The sequence below is a fragment of the Hippocampus guttulatus genome, chromosome 4 (genome assembly GCF_054856545.1).
Source record: "Hippocampus guttulatus isolate MCC_2025c chromosome 4, RoL_Hgut_1.0, whole genome shotgun sequence".
NCBI classification, from domain to species: domain Eukaryota; kingdom Metazoa; phylum Chordata; class Actinopteri; order Syngnathiformes; family Syngnathidae; genus Hippocampus; species Hippocampus guttulatus.
In genome coordinates this window covers 23,540,469-23,565,086 of record NC_141264.1, presented here as the reverse complement: position 1 = coordinate 23,565,086, position 24,618 = coordinate 23,540,469, and the positions used below count along the sequence as shown (strand labels likewise).

Genomic DNA, 24,618 nt, shown 5'->3' with positions numbered 1-24,618 from the left:
AACTATTTGGTAATGTATTAAAAAGTGAAATGTCTTATTTACACTTTCTTGTGTATTCATAACTATGGAGCCCCAAACATGACTTTTGGGGGCGGGGGGAAGTACTTTGTGCCCACAAACTACTACTTTGTGCACACAAACTACTTATTTGGGCACACTAATTACTATTTCGTGCACACCAATTAATGTATTACCACCATTATGACCGCATTTTCTCTCCTTATTTAGCATGTCCAACCTGCAATGATTTCCACGGACTTGTACAGAAGATCATGGAGCTGCAGGATATCCTCGCTAAAACATCCAGTAAGGTAATGTACAGTGCACGGTCAGCCAGGGTAACTACAAAGTCCAGTGGTCCCACTGAGGCCACGGCCGTGGGCATTATTCTCTTTGTTCTTACGTCTTCCTCTTGTACGTGCCTGGAGGGAGACTTTCCAAATGTCGAACGAATACTTCCTTCGACACCGGCGTTACGATTCAATAAAAGGTTAGAGTTCAAGGGCATGCCGAGTTTTGTCCATTCTACCCCGGAACGCCTGCAGGGAATTTGCGCACCGTGATGAAATGTATTTCCATGAGGTAAAAGCTCATATTTGCTGCAAAACTCTAATCTGCTTTCCCGGACATTCTTCCTCTTGGCGAAGGCGTGAGATGAATTAACTTTCACGGCACTATTGTCATTAGCGTTCCAATCAACGGGCTGATTAAGGTGTTTTAATGTGTCTAATGCTTTACTTTTTCAGTCTTCATACAAATGAAGACACACAGGCTGGATTTGCACTTAGTGGTGTTTTTAGGAAAAAAAAAAAAATCGGATCTTCCCAGATAGCAATTTGACCTCTTCCGAATGTAGATCAAAATGGAACCGACAACTGCAGCGCAAATGGCTGTCAAAGTACGCCGATCTATGCTGCATAAAATCCCGAAATATCAACAATGGGCAATGTTACTCAACAGAATGACGACAGAGGTACATATGGCAACATGAATTTCAAAATATTAGACAGTATACCGTTGCCTATGCATACAAAATACTATATATGCAGATGTGTACATAAATAGCAGTAATAATAATCAAACGGTATCCGTTAAAAGTATCAATAAATAAGCAATTGAGAGTGCCATCTACAACTGTGTATGTAGCAAAATTCCGTACATGACTGATACTATTTATACCATATACACATGCAGATGTGGATGTGAATGGAGGCGGCAAGACTAGGCAGCAACATTTCACTCTTTGTGCCTATTCTTTCTCTTGATCTCATCGGCACGAGCGGGGCACTTTGACCTGCATGTCAATGCAGCCATGGACGAGAACTCTTGTCTCCATCTGTTTTTTTTGTCTTTGGCTTGCCTGAGCAGCTGTCCAAGGCGGAGGAGAAGATGAATGGGCTGGACGGTTGCTATTGTGAGAGGACCTGCAGCGTCAATGGGGTGGTCTACCGAGAAGACGAGGGCTGGACAGATGGCTGCAGGAACTGCACCTGCACGGTGAGCCCTTCGCATGTTGACCAGTCTATTGTGTTTGTATCCATACCCAACACATGCGTTGGGGAGTTTTAATTAAGTGCCAGAGTGTTCATTCTCGTTTGGAACGATGCGCCTGTCATCGTGTGTGTTGATGACCAAGCAAGTGCGTCTCTTACCGAAAGGATATGTGTGAGTTTCTTAAACTTGTGTCGGATGTTTCATTTTATTCGTCTCTTGACACAACTGACGTGAAAATGCAGCGCGTTACCTGTCTGCAACTAGCAGAGGCATCAATCTCAAGCCATTGATGGGCGAGAGCAGCGGTCCCCGACTACCGCGCCGCGGAGCGGTACAGGTCCGTGGGTCATTTGGTACCGGTCCGCACAAAAAGAATAACATTAAGTCAGTTCTATTTATTTTGGAATCTGAAAGATATTTTATTTTGTGTCGAGTTTGCGGCTCATGTTTGAGTGGGCTTTTTTTTTTTACGCTGCCCCAAAAATGCTTGTTAGGTTCAATACTGGCTCTAAATTGTCCATCGGTATAAATGTGAGCCTGACTGCTTGTTTTGCCAAATGTGTCTTGCGATGAGCTGGCAGCCAGTCAAAGGTGTGCTCTGCTTCTCTCGCCCCAAAATCAGCCGGAAAAGGCTCCGGGACTCCTACGACTCGAATGAGGACGCGCGCGATAGAAACCGAATGGAAGGACAAACATTCACAAACAGCTTGTGTGCTTCGCTCCCCCGCTCATCAAGTGTATTGGACGGGTTGGGGGCGAGCAGTATTGTCTTGTCTTTTATTGTATTTTGTTATCATTACCACATTTTATTCACACGCGGTTGCCTTAGCTACCCCGACATCGATGCTGTATTACAAACCTCCACATCGCTTGCCAGATTACGCGCATCAACAGCGGCACTTAATACCGCTCCAACCTTCTCAAGGGTCTACTTTACGCTGCGGCAAGTGTGAATAATTGGCAAAAAAGAGAATTACTGTATGAGCAGTTGGCGATGTGGCGCTTCGAGCACTTCAGCCAACATTTCACCCCCTGTCACTCTTCTCAGCTTCAGATGATGAAACTAAATCAATGAGCTCCTGAGTTGCCTTAGCCTGCATGCTCCAAACGAGGAAATCGCACATCTCTACACACCGCTCACCTAATTGCTCCTGACAGACGTAATCATCATCAGGGGTTTGTTTCGTCCGTTCTGCCAATGGAATTGCTTCGTACCCCGGGAACGGTCGCATCGGTCGACAATTAAGGAATTAGCCGGGATTTGTTTACCCGTCGCGCCGCAATTAGCAGTGACCTTTTCAAATGCAAAGGTCGAGCAAGAAGATGTTATCAATTATGGGAAGCGGGTTCATAGATGTTGCTGTCGCGGGGTCTTCAGCCGTAGAGGCGAGGCTAATTACAGGCTCGGTGAAAAATGGAGATATTATTGAATGAAATTATATACGCCAGTGACGCTTTGAATCTACTGTCAGCTATAAAATGAGCTACTATATTAAACAATCGCTATACAGATGATTTATTATTAATACAGTGGTGCCTTGAGGGGTCAAATTCAATTCGACATCACAAAGCAATTTTCACATCGAAAGTAAAGCATCTTTATTTACTTAAGAGGACAGTGGACCACGCGGCAGAAAATCTGCCTGTTGAAATGCATTGTGGGGGAAATAAAAAGGAAAAGAACCCCCCCCCCCCCCCCAAATCAGATAAAACTTCATTAGATCCCATGAAAACCAGGCGTGCAGGGGTAAAAAAAAAAAAAGTGTCCACCATAATGCTTTTTTAGCATCACTGATCTTCACAAAGAGAGAGAAGTTTTGTTTTGAAAATTAAGTGCGCCCGCCTTTGCCTTTGTCAAAAATGCATCTCTCATCACATGATACGGAGAAAAAGTGACCCAAACAATCAAATGTATAGTGTGTGGGGAGCTTCTTTAAAAAGAGGAACAAACCAAATAAAAAAAGAATGAAAGGTTGTTCAGAGCGGCCCTTTCAAGGAAAACCAGTGCGGGGCTCTCACTCATTAACCTAAGGTTAATTAACCTAAAGCAGTGGTTCTTAACCTGGGTTCGATCGAACCCCAGGGGTTCGACAGAGCCTCTGCCGTGGAGGTTAAGACACACCCAACTCAACATGTCAATTAGTTATGACACACCCGCTTGGCCATCACTGGCTGGGTCATTTTGTGCACAATTAAAATAAACTACACTTCATACTAATTGTGTTTAATTTTTTTCAGTTTTTAATCAATGCATTTTTTTAATGTTTTGAATTTGTAAAAAATCATTTTAATTTTTCACTAACGAAGGATACTTCAATATTGACAAAATACTGTACTTGCCGTCTTGTGAGTAGAGAAAATCCGCATATAATTGATGCCCATCAAATTGCATTGGAAAAATTGGGTTTAAAAAAAAAAAATAATGGTAAAAAATGTTCTACTCAAATAATGCGTGGTCTTGTTTTTCTCCGGCAGAACGGCACGGTGCAATGCGAGGCCATCTCCTGCCCACCTCCTCAGTGCCCGGCGGGCACACTGCCGGCCTATGTGAAGGGCGCCTGCTGCAAGGAGTGTCAACGTGAGTGGAGCACTCTTAACCCCAGCCACCCTCCCTCCCACACGCACACGATTGCACAGAACGTCGGCACTACCACCGTTTAGATCTCACATATCTCGCCTTCGTCGTGGCCCGCTTTGTTATTCTAGAACGGGGCTCTGCTGTGTTGCTAAGCTACCTCGTAACATGGCAGCTCTGTCGTTGTGCATGCATATAGATATATGTGTGTGTGTGTGTGTGTGTGTGTGTGCGTGAGATGTAGTTCATGAGCGGGCTTCAAAACACAGATGGTCATCAATCTCATGGTTGCCAGCCACTCATTCATATTTATGTCGAAGCAAATGACTCACACTCCTCCAACTTCCATGGCGCACTCTTCCGACTTCCATGGCGCATACCGTACCTCCCCGCTGGGTATATTTTTCGTCACATCGCTCCACAAAAGGTCCACTTTCCTTTTTTAGGTGAGGCGGTAGGGGCGATGAACTCTTTTTAGCCTCCTCCAAGCTCCCAATTCCCCGCTCAATGAAAATGAAATTATGAAGGACATTAGCTTGTCTCACCCTTAAGTTCTCCTTCCATTAACCGGAATGAAAGAGATGTCAAAGCAGTCAGGGGAACCTGTCCGTCTATATAATATAATTTTGCTCAGGTACCGCGAATGGCGGCTTTTATTAGCTTTATCGATATGACCGGAGTATGATTATAAAGGGATTGATTAGAAAAAAAACGTAAACGTTGAACACTGCTAAAGTTGAAACTGAAACCATCAAAATGTGCCACAAAAACCCCCCAAAGAATTCAATGTCAGACATAGCACAATTCAAGCTAGGGCCACCACAACATGTAATGCTGCTAAACTGTTACTTCAAACGTGGTCTGTTTGTACCCTTGCTAAAGGTTTTTACTTTGTATGATGGCATGAAGACCTTGGAACCGCTCATTTCAATTGACAATATTTCCTATGGGGAAAAATGTTTCATGATGTGAACTTGAAATCAATCCAACTAGCTTCACTGAGCAGATTGTATTTGGTTTCAAAGGTTCCACCATATAAAGCGATATTTATCATCATAACAGATTTTTTAAATGTGTGTCAACACAGGATGAGGAAACAATCGCAGCACGGTGCCACACAGCATCAGAGACTGACGTAAAATACAAAGAGTAGAAGAAGTAACAGACAACGCGAGGCTAACTGTTAGATGATGCTAGCTAGCTACGTTGTGGTTGCAAACTTTTCTCCCAGTCATTTTTTTTTTTTTGTGTTGAATGACTTCACACACTCGACATACAATCAGTTGCTGTTTGATTTTAGTCTGACAACAACTTGAGCTTCAGGTTGCTTCCTAATTACTTCTCGCTACATTTGCTTTCACAATCGCTCCACTCAGCCGATCTCAGTTAAGATCACACACAAAAAGCTTAAAGAGCTAGTGATAATCTTTTAAATTTGATCATGAGCCGGGAAAGGTGCTCAATTACTAGTTTGGATGTTTCTGTGTATGTCTCATATGCAAACCGACGCCATTTGAGAGCTTTCCAATCACACACTCCCACACACACGCCGCCGTTGGCCAGCCAGCTGACGCACGAGCAACAAACAATAGCCGGGGTGTAATTCCTTATCAGGAAAAAAGTATGAGTGCTGCGCTGAATCGTGTGTGTACGCCGCCCGAGTCCAAATCTGCTGAGGTGTTACGCCTCTTTAAAAGCATACCAGGCGATTCTAATAACCACAACGCCCAATATGCTCGCTTATCTCAACAAGGTAGACAAACACGCGACTCATTCTCATTACAAATGTCTTCTACAAAAGACACGGTTGGCTCGCTAAATGAAAGCTGTGCACAGAGGAGCTTGAATTTTTTCCTATAAAGTATAACTTTGATGCTTTTTTTTCTGCAGGCATGGTCCACATAATTCAGGGAGTTTTAGGGCCACATTCTAATTTTACTACGGACGCTAATTTGTAAATCTGATACCAAAGGTAAGGACTCTCATGGTCCTTGTGCAGTTACCTGTTCAAATTATTTATTCCAACCCTTTCCTTTTTTCTCGCAGTATTACAAATGAGTGGCGATTGCTCTGAGACTGCAAGGGAAGCTGAGCTTCCTGTAAAAGCCCCGCCCCCCCCCACACGCCCAAGGAGAAAAAAAATTGACAAAACTGCTGTATGTACATTTAAATGCTAAATATGTGCTAGAATCCCATCATCTTTTCTGCAGAATCAGCGACTTATGACAAGCCACTGAGACGACATTCTTCCCTTTCACGCTCGCGCCGCCACGGCACTTTCACACAGTCAACGCTGAACGTGATTTGAATGACCAGCAGCCGCCCCTACTCCAAACGTTATTCTCCTTACGTCACAAGAATACACGTGTAACATTTCAGCCGCAGTAACTTTATGACTTTATTCTTGCACGGCTTACTTGTTCGAACATCAATACTGAGCTTGAATTTGATTTTGGAAAAGATGAATTCACCTCAAGACATCAATCAGATTGTAACGAGTTCGTAAAGAAATGTGGTCTTGCGTGCAAACAATATGTTTGGTTTTTTTTCTTGACAGCTGTGTGCCTGTTTGGTGGAAGGGAGCTGGTGGAGGGCGATCAGAAGGCTGTGCGTGACTCATCGGACAGGTGTCTGCTGTTTGAGTGCAAGGTATCTTAGTTTTTTTTTATCTCCTCCATCTTGCTAAATATTATTTCATTAAATCTGCCTCTTCAGAGAATACAGTTAATCAAAGCTCGTCGCGGTTCACTTTTTTTTCTTTTTTTTTTTTAGATTTGCCGCAAAACTCAATTTGTGTATTTTTTTGCTCTTCCGGGTTGCCATAATTGGTGTCAAGGAAGTACTGTTAAAGTGTTTTAGGATTTGAACTTCCTATATTAGTCCAAGGCAACATAAACATTTTTAGGAGGGCATCCAAAATTCACAAATCATTGCTATATAGTGAGGAATCACTGTAATAACTGATTACAATTGTTTGTTTGTTTTTTTAAACTTATAAATGTATGTTAAAAATTATATGAAATATTACAATTACAAACATTTTGCAAGGGGGTGTCAATTACTCTTATATGTTTTGCTCGTAGGTCTGGGGCCCTTGTGGGGGGTTTACTGCACTTCAAATCTGAGCACGCCAGCTTTCGAGGCACTTGATCGGAATTGTATTGATCTCGCCTGTTCATCTTCGTCTTTTGTGTTTCAATGTAATTGGCACAGTCTGCTAATTGAGTTTACATTCAGAAGAAAAAGTCGGAATGCGTGTCGCTGTTCCCTACCCTTCAAAAACTGCATTCATCATGCACTATTTCAGAATGCTTGTCAGGCGCGGCAGATGGAGTGGTTGTTTGCATTTTGCTGTTAATTAACTTCACTTCAATTTTTTTTTTTGCCGGGCGCTGTATAATCAATCATAAAAAAAATGTGATTAGTGGCTTTTTGTTCGCTTAACTCAATCGTATCAACGAGTGACCCCCGCGCGGGCTACAAAGTTTCGTTAGAAGCGGCGATTGCCGACAGCTGCCGGGCTCCCTCTGCCCACACCTGGTCCATCTGTGGCTCGCGCTAAAAAGACTTTCCGTCCCCTGGCAGATCAAAGAAACAAGGATGAGGTGCACTGTCAGTCAGCCCGCTGCTGCAGGCGTCCCCTGACAGATGCTTGTCATGCCTCTCATCTCCTCCCCGCCTGCTGACTGCATGGCGGGATGCAAGTTTGGGCCGGGTGGCGGCAAGAATTTTTTTGGGGTGCGACTTGGAAGACTTGAGCCAAGTTCTGCCCAGTCAAAACAAACACTTTTATGTCCTTTTGACTAAAGCAAAGCAATTGACAACTGGATAAATTGCCCGAAGGACCATTTTGGCCTTTTTCTCCACCGTCGTTTGAACGTGTGAAGTCTTAATAGGAAAGAAGAGGAAAATTGCTTGAATGTGAGACGTTGATCAGTTGATTACAAAATAGACGTGGTGGAAATTCAGAGGTACTTGCTTTTTAACTTTTCAGTTGCTCGGATTAATGGCACCGACATGCTTTTTTGGGGTTCGTGCGCTGTCGCCTTTTGTTTTGCTCACGTCCTTGAAGACAACCCACTAAGCCAGGCGTGTCCAAACTATGGCCTTGGAGCCATTTGAAGCCCACCTTCCAGGTTTTAGTGGCCCTTGGCAGATGCTCAAATTCACAATTGACACAGCCCATGTCACTGGCCCGCTTCCTTTTTACACGGGGTGGTAAGCGGGGGAAGAGAAGAAGAAATTCATTCTCATCACCCACTTCCTTGTTTTCCTCCAATAACATATTTGTAAGATAGGAACAACATTTCTTTGAAGGTAATAACAAATTTCAGTGACAGTAGTGAATAGCTTGAACAGCGTTGTTTTGTTCCACTTACTGATCCTCGCCAAGGTCAGCTTAGGAGAGAATCTTCTTTTTTTGGTTCAGAATGTGAAGCTCAATTGATTCTCCTGTCGCTCAGTGGAGAAGCCGAGATGTTCGAATGGGATACAGGTCCGCTTGCCTGCTTTTTTTTGAAGGGGAAAGAAAAAGAAAAGACTCACACGCAGACTCACTCCCGTTGCGTCACCCACACCGGCCCTAAAATAGTCAATCTGTGGCTAATGCTAGCAGCTAACTTTCTCAGTCCCAGTGAAATAATCAATTTTACAGCTAACTTGTGCTCGCGTGTCAAATCCTGATTGACACTAGCAGCTAATGTTAGCAATAGCACTGAAATAAATCAGTCCCACGGGATGCATGGAATTTATAGCTTCCACTGTAATTTTGGTCAACTGGCCTTCAACAATTTCTTTGCTAGCATCAACACTCACATTTACGGACGAAGCTCGTTGACAAACCAGAAGCATGAAAATGATTTCAATGTACTGTCGTTCTCACCAAACACTTGATCACAGGAATAATTCATGTGACTGATTCACGGCGCATAATCAAGCATGATGTGAAACACTGAAAAAGAACTATTTCACATCCTCAGCAGAGGTTCACTTAAAACCACTATTGACCAGTGTGGTAATTGCTTCTGGAAAGAAGGGCGAGAGGGGAATAGAAAGAGGAAACGCATCGCATGAATAATTAGCTGCGTAATTACATCTAGGGCACACTGGGCAAATGAGGGGAAGTATCTCACGCGCGATTCTCTGACCGCCATAGGACAGGACGATGCATCGAGTAGTCCCCAGTGAGCCGTGTCCCGAACTCCAGTGTCCCGAGTCTGAACAGATCACCTTGAGTGACAGATGCTGCAAAGTCTGTCGAGGTAAGTGAGGAGGAAGCCTCGTCCCCCATTTCTGTCGAAGCATCACAACAGGGATGTTAACACCAGCGCTGTTCATTAGTGTCAGAGCGCATATTTGCACGGATTTACATACATATTCATTCGACCAGTGCAACTTTTGTGGGATTTACTTTCACCGTTTCTGTTCATTACTGTAGTCAACACATTCTCCAGAATGGAAATTAAGCCAATCAAACGGTTTATTTGGAGCGGCTTTGTGATTGGAGTGAGTGGGTGGCAAGCCTTTGAAGGTGAGGAAGAGAGTTCAGGGTGATATTCTGTTGCGTGTATAACGCCTTCTTGTATTAAGACAACATTAAAGCAAAAAAGGAGTTACAGCTGTTAAGCCCCCCCCCCCCCCCCCCTCTGAGGCTTTTACATACTCATTTCTTCCTGTTCATTGTGGTGAAAAAAATTCCTGTCGTAGGTGTTGGCTCAAGCGCGCCCCCGCGTGAAATAAATGCATACATAAATCATCACTTGACGCCATTTTCACTATAGAACATAACATTTGGTCAGCATGTCGATCATGAGTAGACCCACACACAAGTCTCAAGAAAGAATGGCCAGAAAGGCAATCTCCAGGGATCCTTCTTAAGCCCACCACACATTGAACAACACGGCGGAAACCGACTGAACTTCCGAGCAATGTGCCGAGTCCGGCAAATAGTTTTCATGACAGCCTGACCGTTGTCCACTGATAGCGGTGTTGAAGAGCGTCACAATATTGGAGACATTTTTGTGATGTAGCATTTACAAATTTAGCTATTCCGGCTTTTCTTTACCACCCATTTTCCCCCGAAAGCGCCTACTTATTCACATTTTCTTTATTTGACCCTATCCCCTGCTTCTCCAGGTCTTTTTTTTTCCATAGCTTTCATAATGAGCGTCAATTATTCACAGATTTTCGTGGTAGATATTCATCAGATCCTCATTTTTTACCATCTACGTTTGATTTCCTGATAGCATAAATCTTTGAAAGCATCAAGCGTCAGGGCTAGCCAGTCTCCCCCCGAAAGCAGCATTAAAAAAAATGTCACGAACATGAAACAAATCAATGGCAGCTGGCAAAATAGGAAACCATTCTAATATTTGCAGTCATCCAATGTGGCCGGTGATCTCATTCCCTACTCGGGTGAGGTACCCCGCCTGTTATCGATTATGTCTTGTTCCTGTATGTGCCTCCTGCAGGTCATGACTTCTGCTCAGAGGGCCACGCGTGCGCAGAGCACTCCGACTGCGTCAACCTCGAGGCCGGAGACTGCTGTGTTTGCAAGGATGGGTTCCGACCCCTGCGAGATGATAACGCCTACTGTGAAGGTAGGGCCTCTCAGATTATTTCTGACAATGGCGCTTTTGCTAAAATACATCCCTGACACATAGATGGATCAGCACTGACACTTTCCTACAGGCACTCAGTTGAATTTGAGGACATATTTTGTGTTTTTGTTTTTTTTAAAGAAAAATGGCTTGGATGTTTTTGATCATTGCTGAAGCATCTGATGTGTGATAGGAAAAAAAACCATAACGTGTAGAGCTATAGAGCTCCGGACGTCACGTGACTCTGTATTCGTGAAGCAAAACGCGAATTCTCGACTACCGTACTCATGTGTTGTGTTAGCTATGCTAATGCGACTACTCCAGCGAGCTATGTGCTCTTGTTTATACAATATAATACGTCTTTATTGCTTGGGATGTTTGTGTAGGACTATTGATTTAGAGCCAGGTTTACAGGAACAATGTTACTCCTTATTGTGGTCCTCGGCGGTGCTACGAATTTGCTCTGTGATTGTGCATTATTTTCCTCGTGTCACTTTGCTATGGTGGCTGCAACCCTCAAAGGCTGACTGCACACCGTTCTTTCTGTCCACTTCTGTCTGAAAGGGCATTTTTCCTAAAACGGCATATTTCTCTGGGGAGTCTTGACAGCGTTGCAAATGCGCAAAAACTCATTTGCGGGGTCCGGAGGGGCACGGCTAGGCTTGCCCCTCAAGAAACTAAAGAAGAAGGTCTATCAGCAATAAAAATATATCAGAAGAGGGCTCATGTCAGTTGCTGCAACAAAGTTGTTGATTTCTCTCATTTGAAATAAATGTTTGATCGTGAACAACGAAGGGGGTGCGGGGGGACAATTAAAACACAGCAAAAAAAATAAAAGGGTCAACTCTCACGAATGCCCCCGAATTTGCGCATGTATCGTGTAATCCTTTTGAGATGGGAGACGGTAATCCTCTCATTATCTGTGCCCACAACACGCGCCGAGTGCTTCACAGACAGAATTTGAGAGGTCGGCCTTTGTCCTCTCATTCCGTTGATTAATTTGTGATTTAGCGGCCGCATGCTGCAGCTTTGTGTTTGTATGCGTCAGACCTCTCTCTGCTGGGGCCAAGCATCCAGCATCAGCGACGGCCAGATGTCTCCAGCCGTGTTGCACACAACAACCCGATGCTCTGCCCTTCATGGACTTTTTTTTTTCCAAATGAAATGCCAAAACCCATGGTTTAGTGGGTTTTTTTTTTTTTTTTTTTTACTAAAAAAACAAAAAATCAAACATCCATTATTATTATTGTACTAAACTGTGTTTCTTACCCGCCCCCATTTCGTTGGATCCTTGCCAGTTACGCCATTAAAAAGTCATGAGTGTTCGAGTATCTGCAATGCCGTTTTATCTGGATATGTAGTAAACATCATGTCATGAAGGCAAAATCCTGCTTTTCTGCGATCCTTGAAAAAATGTGAACTTGACAAGAGCCCTCGTGTTGATCTTCCTCCTCACGTTGTGTACACGGGGAGACATTTAGGCGCAAAACACAATAGGTGTGAAAAAGCTCCCACATGTCGAGATAATGACGGCGTCTCCGGGAAAATCGGCCTAATTGGAGACATTATCTGGCTGCGAATTAATGAGGGTTGATGTGGTGGGGTTGAAGGTTGTGATTGAGCACCAAACAATGACCCGTTTACTGTTACGGAGGAGGAGAAACGTCAGTCAGCCATTCCGCTCAAGTGATGTACTGCGATCGGGAACAGGGAAAGGTGAACCTTGATGCTATTATTGTTCTGGTACTTTCCTCAGCTGTTATCAAACACGCATGCATTGTCCTGGCTTTTCAAACAACGCATGAAAGGTTATGATGTAAAAATAACTTTTCCCAGAAAGTTTTGCCTCAAGGTGCTTTTTTTTTTCATTCTTTTATTTATTTATTTTTTTTACTTTCTCACCCCTCTGATCCAGCAAGAGCCAGGAAAGGCTTTTATATATGATGCAATACTGTCTAGGTATTATACGTTGAATTGCGTTTAAGCCTGTTGGCTTGGTTCAAGTCGATCACAGTGTCAGTATTTTACAACTAATTTGCAGGACTGTAATATGATGCTGAGTAATGTACCGTAATCCACATTTGAGACTCATTTATGCTCGGTGTCTGTCCGTGCGTCTGTCGCATTGCGATGAACGGTCAGGAGTAAATCCGGCACTCGATTCTGCACTGAATTAAGTTTTTAAATTTGGGCAGCACACAGATGATTGGTTAGCACGTCAGAGTTCTGCGGTTTAGGTTTTCTACGGAACAGTAATTTCTTACGCTTACTCACAGAAAATCCGTGGGTTGCACCAAGGAAGGCCATCCGGCGTGAAAACTGTGCCAAACAAATTATGCGAGTGACTCAGTTGCAGTGGCAGCGCGTCATGGGACTAAAAGAAATTGACATCAAACTAGCACCAAACTCCAGAAGGCGTTCACATCAAGGAGTTTGGGTGTTTTCATCAGTGGTGTAGTTATAAATCCTATTTTCCAGAAACTTGCCATGGATAGCGTAAATTTTACTTTGTAGGCGGATTGCCATACAGCTTCTGAAAATCCTACTCACCAGCAGTCAGGGACAGAAATGTTATCCGTTCAATGTCATGAATATGCCGTTGCGGTTTTTGATCCATGGCGGCATTCATCCTCCTTTTTTTTTCTATTTGAAAAATTATGTATTTGTAAATAAATAAGATTTGACACCGCAATCATTAAAGCGCCACTTTAGTCTCTTGGAATGACTACGCGCTGTACTCTGATTGATCTACACCAGCACAGTAAACTCATAACTACAGCCGAGAGTGGCTGGAGGGATCTAATAGGTTGTCACAAGGAACCAGCTTGACGAGAACACGTGGAAACAAAAAACGAGCAACACACAAGACATGAAAAAAGGCACGCCGGGAAAACATGAAAGAAAACTCAATCCAATCAATATGAAGTCAACACAACACAGATCATGTCAGAAAAGATTCATGGCTGACGAAATGGTTAGCATGAACAATGGCAAAGAGAGGAGAATGGGGAGGAGGAGAGATGATTGTTTGGAAGGGCAAACCACCATTTTCACATTTTCGATGCATCCATTCATGAATTCGACACATTTCTTGTCTTCTTTATCAAAAGAGAACTTGGCACTTTGTGGCCCCGCGGTGGCTTATAAAACAGTGGCACTGGGAAAAAAAATACATTCAAAAACCTTCTGAATGCGCCCGGCGACACTCACTCAACAAGAAAACACTCAATGCGTGAAGTTTTGAGTGGGCGCTCGATTCCAAGTGCCTAATCCCAGCTGACTTTGAGCGAGGGGCGGGGTACACCATGAATTGCTCGTCAGCCAATCACAGCGCACGTATAGACGGACAACCATTCACAGTTAATGTTCATGCCAACAGACAATTTAGAGCCAGGGTGACCAAGTCCCGCCCTCTCGTTTTAGATGTCTACCTTTCTCCAACACACCTGATTCAAATTATCATCTCATCCTGATCATTTGAATCTGGTGTGAAAGTGGCAGTAGTGCTCTTGAGTGGTTTAGGCCCTACTTAGCTGACAGAACCTTTTGTGTCAGCCTTGGCTGCTCTGAGACACGTACTGCTCCTCTGTCATGTGGTGTTCCACAGGGCTCAATTCTGGGGCCTCTGCTGTTCTCACTGTATCTGCTCCCATTGGTTTCCATCTTATGGAAACATGGTATTTCCTTCCACTGCTATGCAGATGACTGTCAGATCAAAGTCCCACTGAGCAAAAAAGACGCTTTCTCATTAAGACTACTTTTATCCTGCCTGGAAGAATTTGACTCAACATCACCCACCATGAAATATGCTTGGACTCCCCAGGTGCCAGCCCTGTTGTTTACTTTTGTGTATTTAATTATTTTTTTTTCTGGGAATTTCCTTTCCACATTTTCCCCCGTTCTCCGAAGTCAACATTCTCCATTACATCCGTCTACAGTATGTCATTCTTGTCACAGGTCAAGGCGCGCTTCTCTGTCACGCGGTAGGTTACTGCTGAAATGAAACCCGGGAGCTAGCAAAATGAGTAAAATGATTCATGTTTTTTATTATGTTTTGAAAATACCATTATTTTGTTGGATTTATCTTGCAAACCTTCAAGGCCGGTCCCTGAAAATATTGTCTGAGATTAAACTGGTCCATGGGGCAAAAAAGGTTGGGGACCGCTGCACTTGACCACTATGTTGCCCATGAAAGTAATCATGTTACCTGAAACATTGCTTATCCAATGAATCAAGGTTTTGTGAAAGGGAATCATTCGTTTTTCCTTCTTTTCATCTTGGAAAAACGTCACACATAGAAAGTGTGACTGCATTTTCTTCCCTTTTAACTTCCCGTCGGTGTAATGGCGAATTTTCCCAATGTCTTTGTGGCCTTTAATTGGTGCCTCGCCCCGCTGACAACATCGAGAAACTCGGCTGCTGGCGGCTCGGTTACTCTCGTTAAACCTGCGCCGTTCTAGCTTTGCGGCAGGCCTTTGTTGTTCCGACCCATCCCATTACCGGAGTGAGAACGGCGCCTCCAACATCAACACTTCAGAGCCACGCGATTCATCTCGAGAGGCGGCTGAGTCTCGCTCTGAAATAGGCTGCCGTGGTTCGCCGTGATTGTTTGCGTCAGAGCCGGTAAACCCCCCCCCCCCCCCAAAAAAACCTGCAAAATTACTCACATTGGCTTCTGCACTTCTTTCGCAAACAATTTCTTTCTCAGCAAGTCATTTCCGATATGATTGCGATCTGTTTTGTGTCTCCTCTAGAATAACTTTGGCAAAATATCCCGTCGACTGCCGGGCGATGTTTGCACTTACGGACTTGCTAAAATGCTCATTGAAATTCTCCCCTCTCTCCTTTTTGGATGACTTTCCATACCGCCGAGAGACGAGATTTGGAGTTGTACTTATCGAACACAAAAAGGAGATGATGAAACAGAGGCTGCCCCCGCGCTCACAATATTGAATAAAACACAGAGACAGACGCTCGCTCTTTAAAACATTCCTAGGTCAGAGATGAGCTCAAAATAGCCCGTGACATCACTTTTGTGTAAATTTTTCATCGAAGCAGCAGTGGGCAAAACTCAAGGGGATGCGAGCACAAGCTCGGAGAATGTAAGTGTGCGCGCGTGTGTCCGTTTTCATGCGTTCAACAGAAATGGAGCATGTTTCTTTGCGCCATCCAGTTCACAGCGTGGCTCGTCATGGTTAAGTAACACCATTTTTTTGTTTGTTTGTCCTATAAATGACAGGGTTTTGAATTATTTGGGGATGATTCAGTACATGCATTAAAAATGGCAGACAATTACGTAAATAATAGAACTGCTTATGCCAGTGTATGCCTGATTATCACAAAGTTCAAAGTAACTAAATAGGCGCGTGAACCTCACAAACCACTTATATTCGTTTTAATATTCCTTTTAAGTGTGCACAAATGGAGAGCATTGCTTTTTAAATTTTTTTTTACATGTTTGCAATGGGCGGCTTGGTTGTCGACTGGTTAGCGCATCGACCTCACAGTGCAGAGATCGTGGCTTCGATCCCAGCTCCGGCCTTCCCTGTGTGTAGTTTGCATGTTCTGCCTGTGCCTGCGTGGCTTTTCTCCAGGTACTCCGGTTTCCATCTCACATTCCAAAAACATGCATAGCAGGCTAATTGAACACTCTCAATCAGGGCTGTCAAACTCATTTTTTGTCACGGGCCACTTCGAAGGTACGGCTTCCCTCGGAGGGCCGATGTCAAATCGTTATTTCTTTCCCATGACAATTTGACATTTTGGTACAGATTTCACCAATGATCATGAAAGTTGACACACATGATTTGCTCCCGCAGGCCGCATAAAATGATGTGGCGGGCCGGACCTGGCCCCATGGCCTTGACTTTGACATTTGTGCTCTAAATTGTCCTGAGGTGTGAGTGTGAGTGTGAGCGCGGATGGTTGTTCGTCTCTGTGTGCCCTGCGATCGGCTGGCAACCGGTTCAGGGTGTCCCCCGCCTACTGCACGAAGACGGCTGGGATAGGCTCCAGCGCCCCCCGTGACCCTTGTGAGGATAAAGCGGATCAAAAAAATGGATGGATGGATGTTTGGAATGTTTCTGCGAAGGGGCTCCGAAGAAACAACGCATTTAAACAAAAGAATATGGCCATCCGAATGGCAGAAATATATTCACAATATTTCTTCCGCACATTCAAAATACAAACAAGGAAGACAAACACTTAATGCGGCTCGTGCTGACCGGAAGATTGAAATTGGCACCAGACCTGCCTCCGCAAGCCCCTGTGCCTGTTTTGGACAAGCGCATCTTCGACATAGAATTAGACAAAGAGGTGAGCGGAGAAGAAGTGACAGCCGGCGTGATTGTGTCTAAATGGAGCAATCAGTATCGTTCAACATGTTGAGATAATACCATTATTCATCCCCGCGCCGTGCAGCAGACTACCTGCCAAGAAAGGCAGTTGTTGTTTCCGAGTGTCCCATTTAAAAAGTTTATCGTCACGAAAAGAGAGAGTGTGAATTCATGTGAGTTATGTCAAGCATCGTGTGGCGTGACTGTTTCGTCGCCAGTATTAGTATTAGTTACTCTGGTTTTCACCGCGCGCTAAAGCTGGGACTTGACATCGTTAGTTATGCATAGAATCTTCGAATTGTGTCCACGAGACTGGACTACCCAAAGAAAAAAAAATCCCATGGGAACAATTGTGGACATTTTCTAAATTGACATCCCTGCTGTGTTTCTTTTCTTATTACATTAGGATTCAATCCATTCCAACTTCAAAATGCTCAGCTCGTCCAGGACTCATTCAAAAGTATTTTTTACACGTTTCAATTCAGAACTAATTCAGCTCATTCAGGACACATGTGACACTTTTGTATCCACCATCCTCAAATTCCCGCTTTTTCGGCATTCCACATTTTCTTCCCAAATGAATGTAGGCGTGACAATTTTTCCGAATCCTTCCACATTTTTCAACCTATTAGAAAAAAAAAAAATCAAACCATGGTTCGCGAGTGAACATAACTCATTAGAAACAGCCCATAAATTCCAATTGTCATAGATCGCTCATTCACGAAATGCTAAGGAATTCCAGTTAGATTTCAGGTCTTCTGCATTCGGAACTTTGCACTCGATATAAAGCAAAAGCCATATCTATGTCTAAACGGGGCTATATATTAAAGCTTTGAAGAAGAATCTCCATGCCTCCCCCAATCCCCACCCCACACTTGTAAAGTCTCGGTGTCCTGGCTCGGTCCGTCACCAAATGTCTTACAGAAACCGATTTAAAAAAATGTTTCTCGAAAAATATGGGCTGGTCCCACTTCATACGTGACCCATACTGATGCATTAAAATCATCTATGTGTGCCGGCGGGCGTCATATGTAAACATGCACTGATAAGATTGCCTGTGCTGTCTTTTGAATGTCAATAGGTGGTGGCAGGCTAATTGGCGCATACCCAAGAGCACGGCCAATTCCAAAACTCAATCACTGCCCAACGATAACGCACGCACACGCACGCACGCACATGCGTGAGCCTGCGCACACACAAGCAACTGTTGACATATTGGGAGCATCCGGTTATGTTTGCCCACACTTCACCTGTATGACCCTTCTGAAATGTCACCCAAACGAGATGTTCCAGATATTTATCAGACTGTACGTAGCCCCCCACCCCCTTCCCCTCCACACACTCACACTCATGCATACACACACACTCGCCAATCTGTAAATAGCAGTATCTGTCCACTGCAAATGCCACACAGGACAAGCTTAATTCACAAAGATTGCGTGGAACAAGATGGACGTGCCTTCAAATACATTCAGGGGGCTTAACACGCCGATTTGTATGAATTCCACTCGCTGGGAATTGTTTTAGAAGAAAACAATGTGTACTTTGTAGATAATTAAGTCGTCAATCTGATTTTAATCTGGATTTACATTGTGTCCCGCATATGATGAGGAAATATATTCTCGGACTCCGCAAGAAGTGCAGGTTGAAGAGAAAATGAATACATGTCACCTTGACAGAACCAAAGTCCTGTCGTGTGATGACGACAGTGAAAGAAAGTGCAGTGGAGCCTTGATAATCCATTTGGAATGCTACCAGAATCCGTCCATCCATCCATTCATTCATTTTCTGAACCGCTTTATCCTCACAAGGGTCGCGGGGCGTGCTGGAGCCTATCCCAGCTGTCTTTGGGCAGTAGGTGGGGGACACCCTGAACCGGTTGCCAGCCAATCGCGGGGCACATGTAAATTTTTTTGGGTTGTGATAGTGTGAGATGATGCTATGGTACGTTTTCAAATGCAACACATGTATTCTTACACTTGGAAACACACACACACACAGACACACACAAACACGTCTCCTCTGCTTTTTTTTTTTCTCATTGGATCCTTCCAAGTCACAGAGCACATTTGGTGCGTTTGATCACAGCGAGCTCGCGTTATTGAGACAATTTACAGCCCCGCGCACAGAATGCAGATTCCCAACTCGTTACTCCCGCGCAGTCATCGTAATTGGCTCCTGCTTCGTCTCCGGCAAATTGACAGTGAAGCTTTTTGCATTTTGTGTGTGTATGTGTGTTGTTTATTTGTTTATTTATTTATTTAACTTTTTGGGGCTTTTTGAACTTGTTCATTTGGGAGCCGTTTTCCAAATTGGCCAAGAACGTTCATGATAAGGGTATGGCTTGCGAAAACCACTTATTGTGCTTCACTCCTAAGCATCTCCGTTTGTCAATTTTTAACACATCAGTATTTTCACTCAGACACTGAAACAGAAATTACTACTAAATTTAACATGAAACAACAAAGCAGTTAAAAAAAAAACACTTCTCGCTTGTCATAAGAAGAAAACGAAACATGCCAAATCATTATTTTGATCGTATCCGAACAGAGATCTTGCATGGTGGTAGTTTCGGGATGTGTTTAACTTCAGAGGTTTGACTTTATTTCAACTTTGAAGGACTTTTCTGCATCCATAGATGAATCATTGACATGTGTCGGAATTACTCGTTTTGAGGGACTCTTATTATGCCGGTGGAGCAACTCTTTGTCTCCGTGCACCTTCACTCCGACGGCCGATAAGTGTGCGCTGGGAAACACCACACCATGTTGCGCCAGGGCTGGCAGAAGGATTCCGCCGCTCATTGACAACTTTGAGTGAGTTGCTATCGGTGAGCAATGCGAGAGGAGGCCTCGCTGGTGGAATGGCGAATCATCGCATTTCTTTGAGCGATATCCAAAGGCAATGGTAGCGTTATCTCCCTTCTGCCAGACCTTGCTGGAGTGCAGTATGGAGCACAAGATAGCGAGGGCGCTCTTTGCAAGATACATGCCATGCAAATGAAGGCGGATAAAGCCCCTATTTATATCCTGTTGGGACAACTTTAATGAGCCCGAGGAGGGGGAGGGGGGAGGAGTGAAAATGTCAGAACAATTATAATCTTCATTCTTTAACAACCTATTAAAAACCAGGAATTTTCCGGCTTTAACCGCAAGTTGCTGTCCGTTAAGAACAGCGCGGTCAACAGATCCAGTGTCAAAGTTGATCCGTGAATTTGACAAACTGCAGGAGTGGCGGCGAAATGGAGCCTGAAAGGCGACGGTGTGGAAGGTCATAGTGGAAAGCCGGGACAAGGGTAGGAAGTTGAACACCAGAGACAACTTCCTCTTATCTTGTTGTCCATCCATCCGTCCAGTTTCTTGACTCCTTATGCCATTCATGACAAAGCCAGCAATGACTCCTGTCTTGAAAAACTCCCCAAAAAATAATCCGTTTTGATTCAAAAGATGCGAGTGAACTGAATCCGACTGAACCGAATCGTTCCGATTAAAAATGTATCGAGAGATGCATCAAATCGTCTTTTACTGGAAATGCCACTTTTACAATATCCTACTGACAAGTTCATTCCTCTTATAAAATGACATTACGAAACTTATTGCATCATACCCTCTTGGATTTAGCCACACTGGATCGGACCGAATCGTCAATCCACTGAATCAAACCGAATTGAATTGCTCCACATATATTATATTGGGATCCGTCATCGAAAACGTCTTTTATTGGAGAGATGCACACCTCCGCTTGTAAATCAAGCCACCGCCTTACGTCTTATCGAACTGCTGGCTGTTCCTGAGCCGACGAGGCAGCGGATTGACCCCGATCTCTCCGATGAGCGGTAAAAGCTGCCTGTTGACTCCCGGCCAGCCTTCTCGGCTGTCCACGTGACAAGCCAATCAAGAAAATGGAGTGGCCTAATGGAGAGACAGCGATTTGTTCGTGTGCCAATCTCCCTCCCCAATCATCTCAACGGCTAATATATTGTTTGAGCAACCCCAAGCGCTGTCACTGTATGCGGGATGGATGGCGTCGTAGAGTTTACAAGGCTCTAAATCAAGCTGCCGCCGGGCTCAGCCAATCAGAAGGAGGAGGAAGCTGTCACCTCGAGACCTCGGCTGAAGCTTACTGTCGCAGTTGAGGACAGCCCAGAGCAAATTTCTCTGTGACTTTGTCTTTTCAGTGACACACCAGCAGTCATTCCTTTTCCTTCCTTCCAACATTAAATCCACATCGCTTTTTCATCGTTTTCTTCTTCTTTTACATCTACCGAGTCTTTTTCATTCTTGGTCCTGAAAGACCCCGTTTTTTGCCTTTCTCCGGGTCAATATCTCTTGCCTCCTTATCGCTTGATGAGCAACTCTTTCACACTCAACTCATGTCCCCATAAGGGCTTTTGACCATAATCTGTGTGATTTAAAATCACCACAAGACAATACGAGCACAGTGTCACGTATGAGTTGCCTAACTGATGGACACCTGCAGCCCACCCTGAGAATCTCTGCAACACAGGACCTTACACGTACCATGAACAAGCTAAACACATTCCAGTCTGATTGAACACTCTAAATTGTCCCTAGCTGTTCGTGTGTCCGCGGATGGTTGTTCGTCTCTGTGTGCCCAGCGATTGGCTGGCAACCGGTTCAAGGTGTCCCCCGCCTACTGCCCGAAAACAGCTGGGATAGGCTCCAGCACCTCCCGCGACCCTTGTGGAGGATTAAGTGGATCAGAAAATGGTTGGTTGGTTCGTTGCTTGGATCTAAATAGTTTTGTTTTCCCCTGCTCTAAAATGTTTATCCTGTTTGGTCTGCCGCTTCAAGTGTGCTTTGAGTTTTTGCCCCCCTGTGCAATTGCGTTTGACAGCCTGCCATCACCTCAACTTTTTATCAAAGCCACTGACAGCCAGGGTTTTGAATTGGTCAGTTGTTTTATTTTCAACCTTTAATCTGAGCATTTGGCCTTTTCATTTGGGTAATCGTTTTTTTCCCCGCCGTATTTTTCATAACTCGCCAACCTATTGACCTGAATCGTATCCCTCTGGTCTTGTGTTTTTTATCCCTCTCCTTACTTCCCGTCAAACCGCGTCAACCCTCGGCTTCTCTCAAGGCCAGTGACAAGCCTCTCGATTGGCCATTGACGGTGGTGCAATTTTCCTTGCGGACAGTCTCTCTTATGTCTTCAGAGCTCAACTGTTTTATTCTCAACTCGTCTGTCTGGTCTTGCGGTTTTGCACTTTCCTCGACTTCCTGTCATTCTAAAACCTAACCGTCAATTTTCCTTGAGGCCGGTGACAGCATTCTCAATTGGCCATCGGTTTTCTTACCTGCCATGCTGAATCCGCAGTTGTGCCCTTTTTCTTTCAGACAATCAGTCTTGTGGTTTTGCCCTTCCTTGTTCCCCCGCCCCCAAAACACTTGAAGCATTCAACTTTCCGAGAGGCCGGTGACACAGTTCCCAATTGATCAATCTTTTTTATCTTCCAGGTCAAAGCCACAATTTTTGCCCTTTTCAGACAGACAATCCCTCTTTATCTCTTACTTGCTAACTTTTTCACCCTCAACCCGTCTCTGCGCCAGTGACCGTTTTAAATTCATTCATTTATTTTATTTTACTTACATTTGCCTTCTTCTTCTGTGCCATCTTTTTGGTTTTACTGCTTTCTCTCTCTCACTGCGTAGACTTTTTCAATCTCAACGCTTTGGTTTTGTAATTTTGTCCTTCGCCTTGACTTCTTTTCATCCCCCAAACTTTTCAACTTCTCCAAAGGCCAGAAACAGAATTCTTAATTGGCCATTCATTCATTTTCTGTCTTATGATGTTAAGACCCCAGTTCTTCCTTCATTTTCGCGCTGTTGTCTCTTACTTCTCTAACTCTCACTTGCCAACCTTTTTACCCTCAACTTTCCTCTCTGAGGTTGCAGTATTATCCTTCCCCGTACTTCCTACCCCTTCCCTCCCAAAAGTCATCAACTTTTCTCCATGTCAGCGACAAGCGTTCTCAATTGGGCCTCGGTTGGCTTACCTTCCATTGTTCTTAAATCCAAAGTTTTGCTCATTTTTTACGCTTTTTTTTTCTTGCCACCTTATTCCCCTTGATCTGATCTCTCGGGTCTTGTGGTTTTGTCCTTCCCCTTTTACCTCTTTTCAGCTCCAAACTTTTCTAAACCTAAATCAGCTTCCCTTGAGACCAGAGACAGCATTTGCCATCGCAAACATCCTTTTTCATACCTTCTGTGTTAATTCCATGATTTCTTTCCGTTTCTTTGAGAAAAGGTCTCGTACCTCATTATCTCTCTCACTTACCACCTTTTTTGCTCTCAAGTTGTCTCACAGGTCCTGTGAGTGCCCCTCCCCCAAACTCCTCCAGCCACCAGGTTTCCTCAAGGCCAGTGACATTTCATTCGTTCATTCAGCCTCCATTTTTTTTCGTGAAGGTGGAATGCAGCTTTATAGGTGGAGACGTTGAGATCGTTTATGGGATTCGATGGAACCGTGAAATTAGGACATTTGAATGGCACCGTTGCGTGCAGATACTCGGAGCTCTTGGTTTGTCCAAGGACACGCAAGCTGAGATGCCGCCAATGCAAATATATTGAAATTCAACTTCAAGTGGGAGACCAGCGAAAGCATCTGGCATGGAGGAAATTCAAGGTTGCGATGCCTTTGTGCGCCCAAGCAGACACCGAATCGAGGAATTGAAAGATTACAATTAGATTGCTAATGATTAGTAATAGCCGCGACTGTTGAGATTGACTCTCACAAGGTTTCCCCACTATTGACCCGCACAATCAACACGGCCAAGACCCTGGAGGCTAATACGGAGCTGTGTTTGTTTGTTCCATGGTGATTTTATTCTAATTGCATTCGCTTGCATCACACCATTGAGATTCATTTTTTTTTAGACCAATCCCGAGATTGAAGATTCTCCGTCTGATGCAAAGGCATTTTTAAAGCCCGGGAATAGCGGTTGCCTTAGCAACGGCTATTACATCCAAAAATGGATTTGTGAGAAGGCCAAACTAATAAATGGCATTCTTAAAGCCACATGAGCCACTTTATATGACAGTCAACTCAAAAGAACACAATCACAGAGTGTGACCTTTGGTTTATGAACTGTTTCTTCCACACCTCCGAAGCAACCGCGACACTGTCTTCAGTTCCCTTAAATAGATTGCCGATTGAGTGATGCGCCATTGTTACGTGATGAGGCGCAAACCTCTGCATTCCGTCCCTGGTCTGGCATTCTTTCATTCGTTTATTCTTTGTCTGAAGACAAATGGCTTTTTTTTTCTTTCCGCCAAATGGCTACACAGGGTCTTAGAGGCGCATGAGTGCCAGGAACCACACAAGTAGGCCATCGTGTGAAGGAACAAGGCATTTTTTCTTTTTTATTCTCAATAGGAGGGTGGTCAACACTTCAAAAACTCTATTTCCCGAAAAGACACCTTACGACTGCCAAGGGGTAGAGCAATTTCAATCCAAGCTGCTGAAAACATGATTGTGTTTCCATCTGTTCATAAATTGTCCTCATTATGGTCGCGGGTGAGCTGGAGCCTATTCCCGGCCGACTTTGGCAGAGGGATACACCCTGGACCGGTCTCCAGGCAATCACCGGCCACTC

At 44.2% G+C, this 24,618-nt stretch overlaps 1 protein-coding gene across 1 annotated transcript in view; it reads left to right on the top strand.

The window, feature by feature from the left end:
- nell2a (neural EGFL like 2a) overlaps nt 1–24,618 on the top strand; it is a 78,362-nt gene that overhangs the window by 20,066 nt on the left and 33,678 nt on the right. The window contains exons 7-12 of the mRNA XM_086109111.1: nt 229–311; nt 1,369–1,497; nt 3,970–4,072; nt 6,627–6,718; nt 9,225–9,330; nt 10,540–10,668. Coding sequence (XP_085965237.1) covers nt 229–311; nt 1,369–1,497; nt 3,970–4,072; nt 6,627–6,718; nt 9,225–9,330; nt 10,540–10,668 — 642 coding nt within the window. The remainder of the gene's footprint in view (nt 1–228; nt 312–1,368; nt 1,498–3,969; nt 4,073–6,626; nt 6,719–9,224; nt 9,331–10,539; nt 10,669–24,618) is intronic.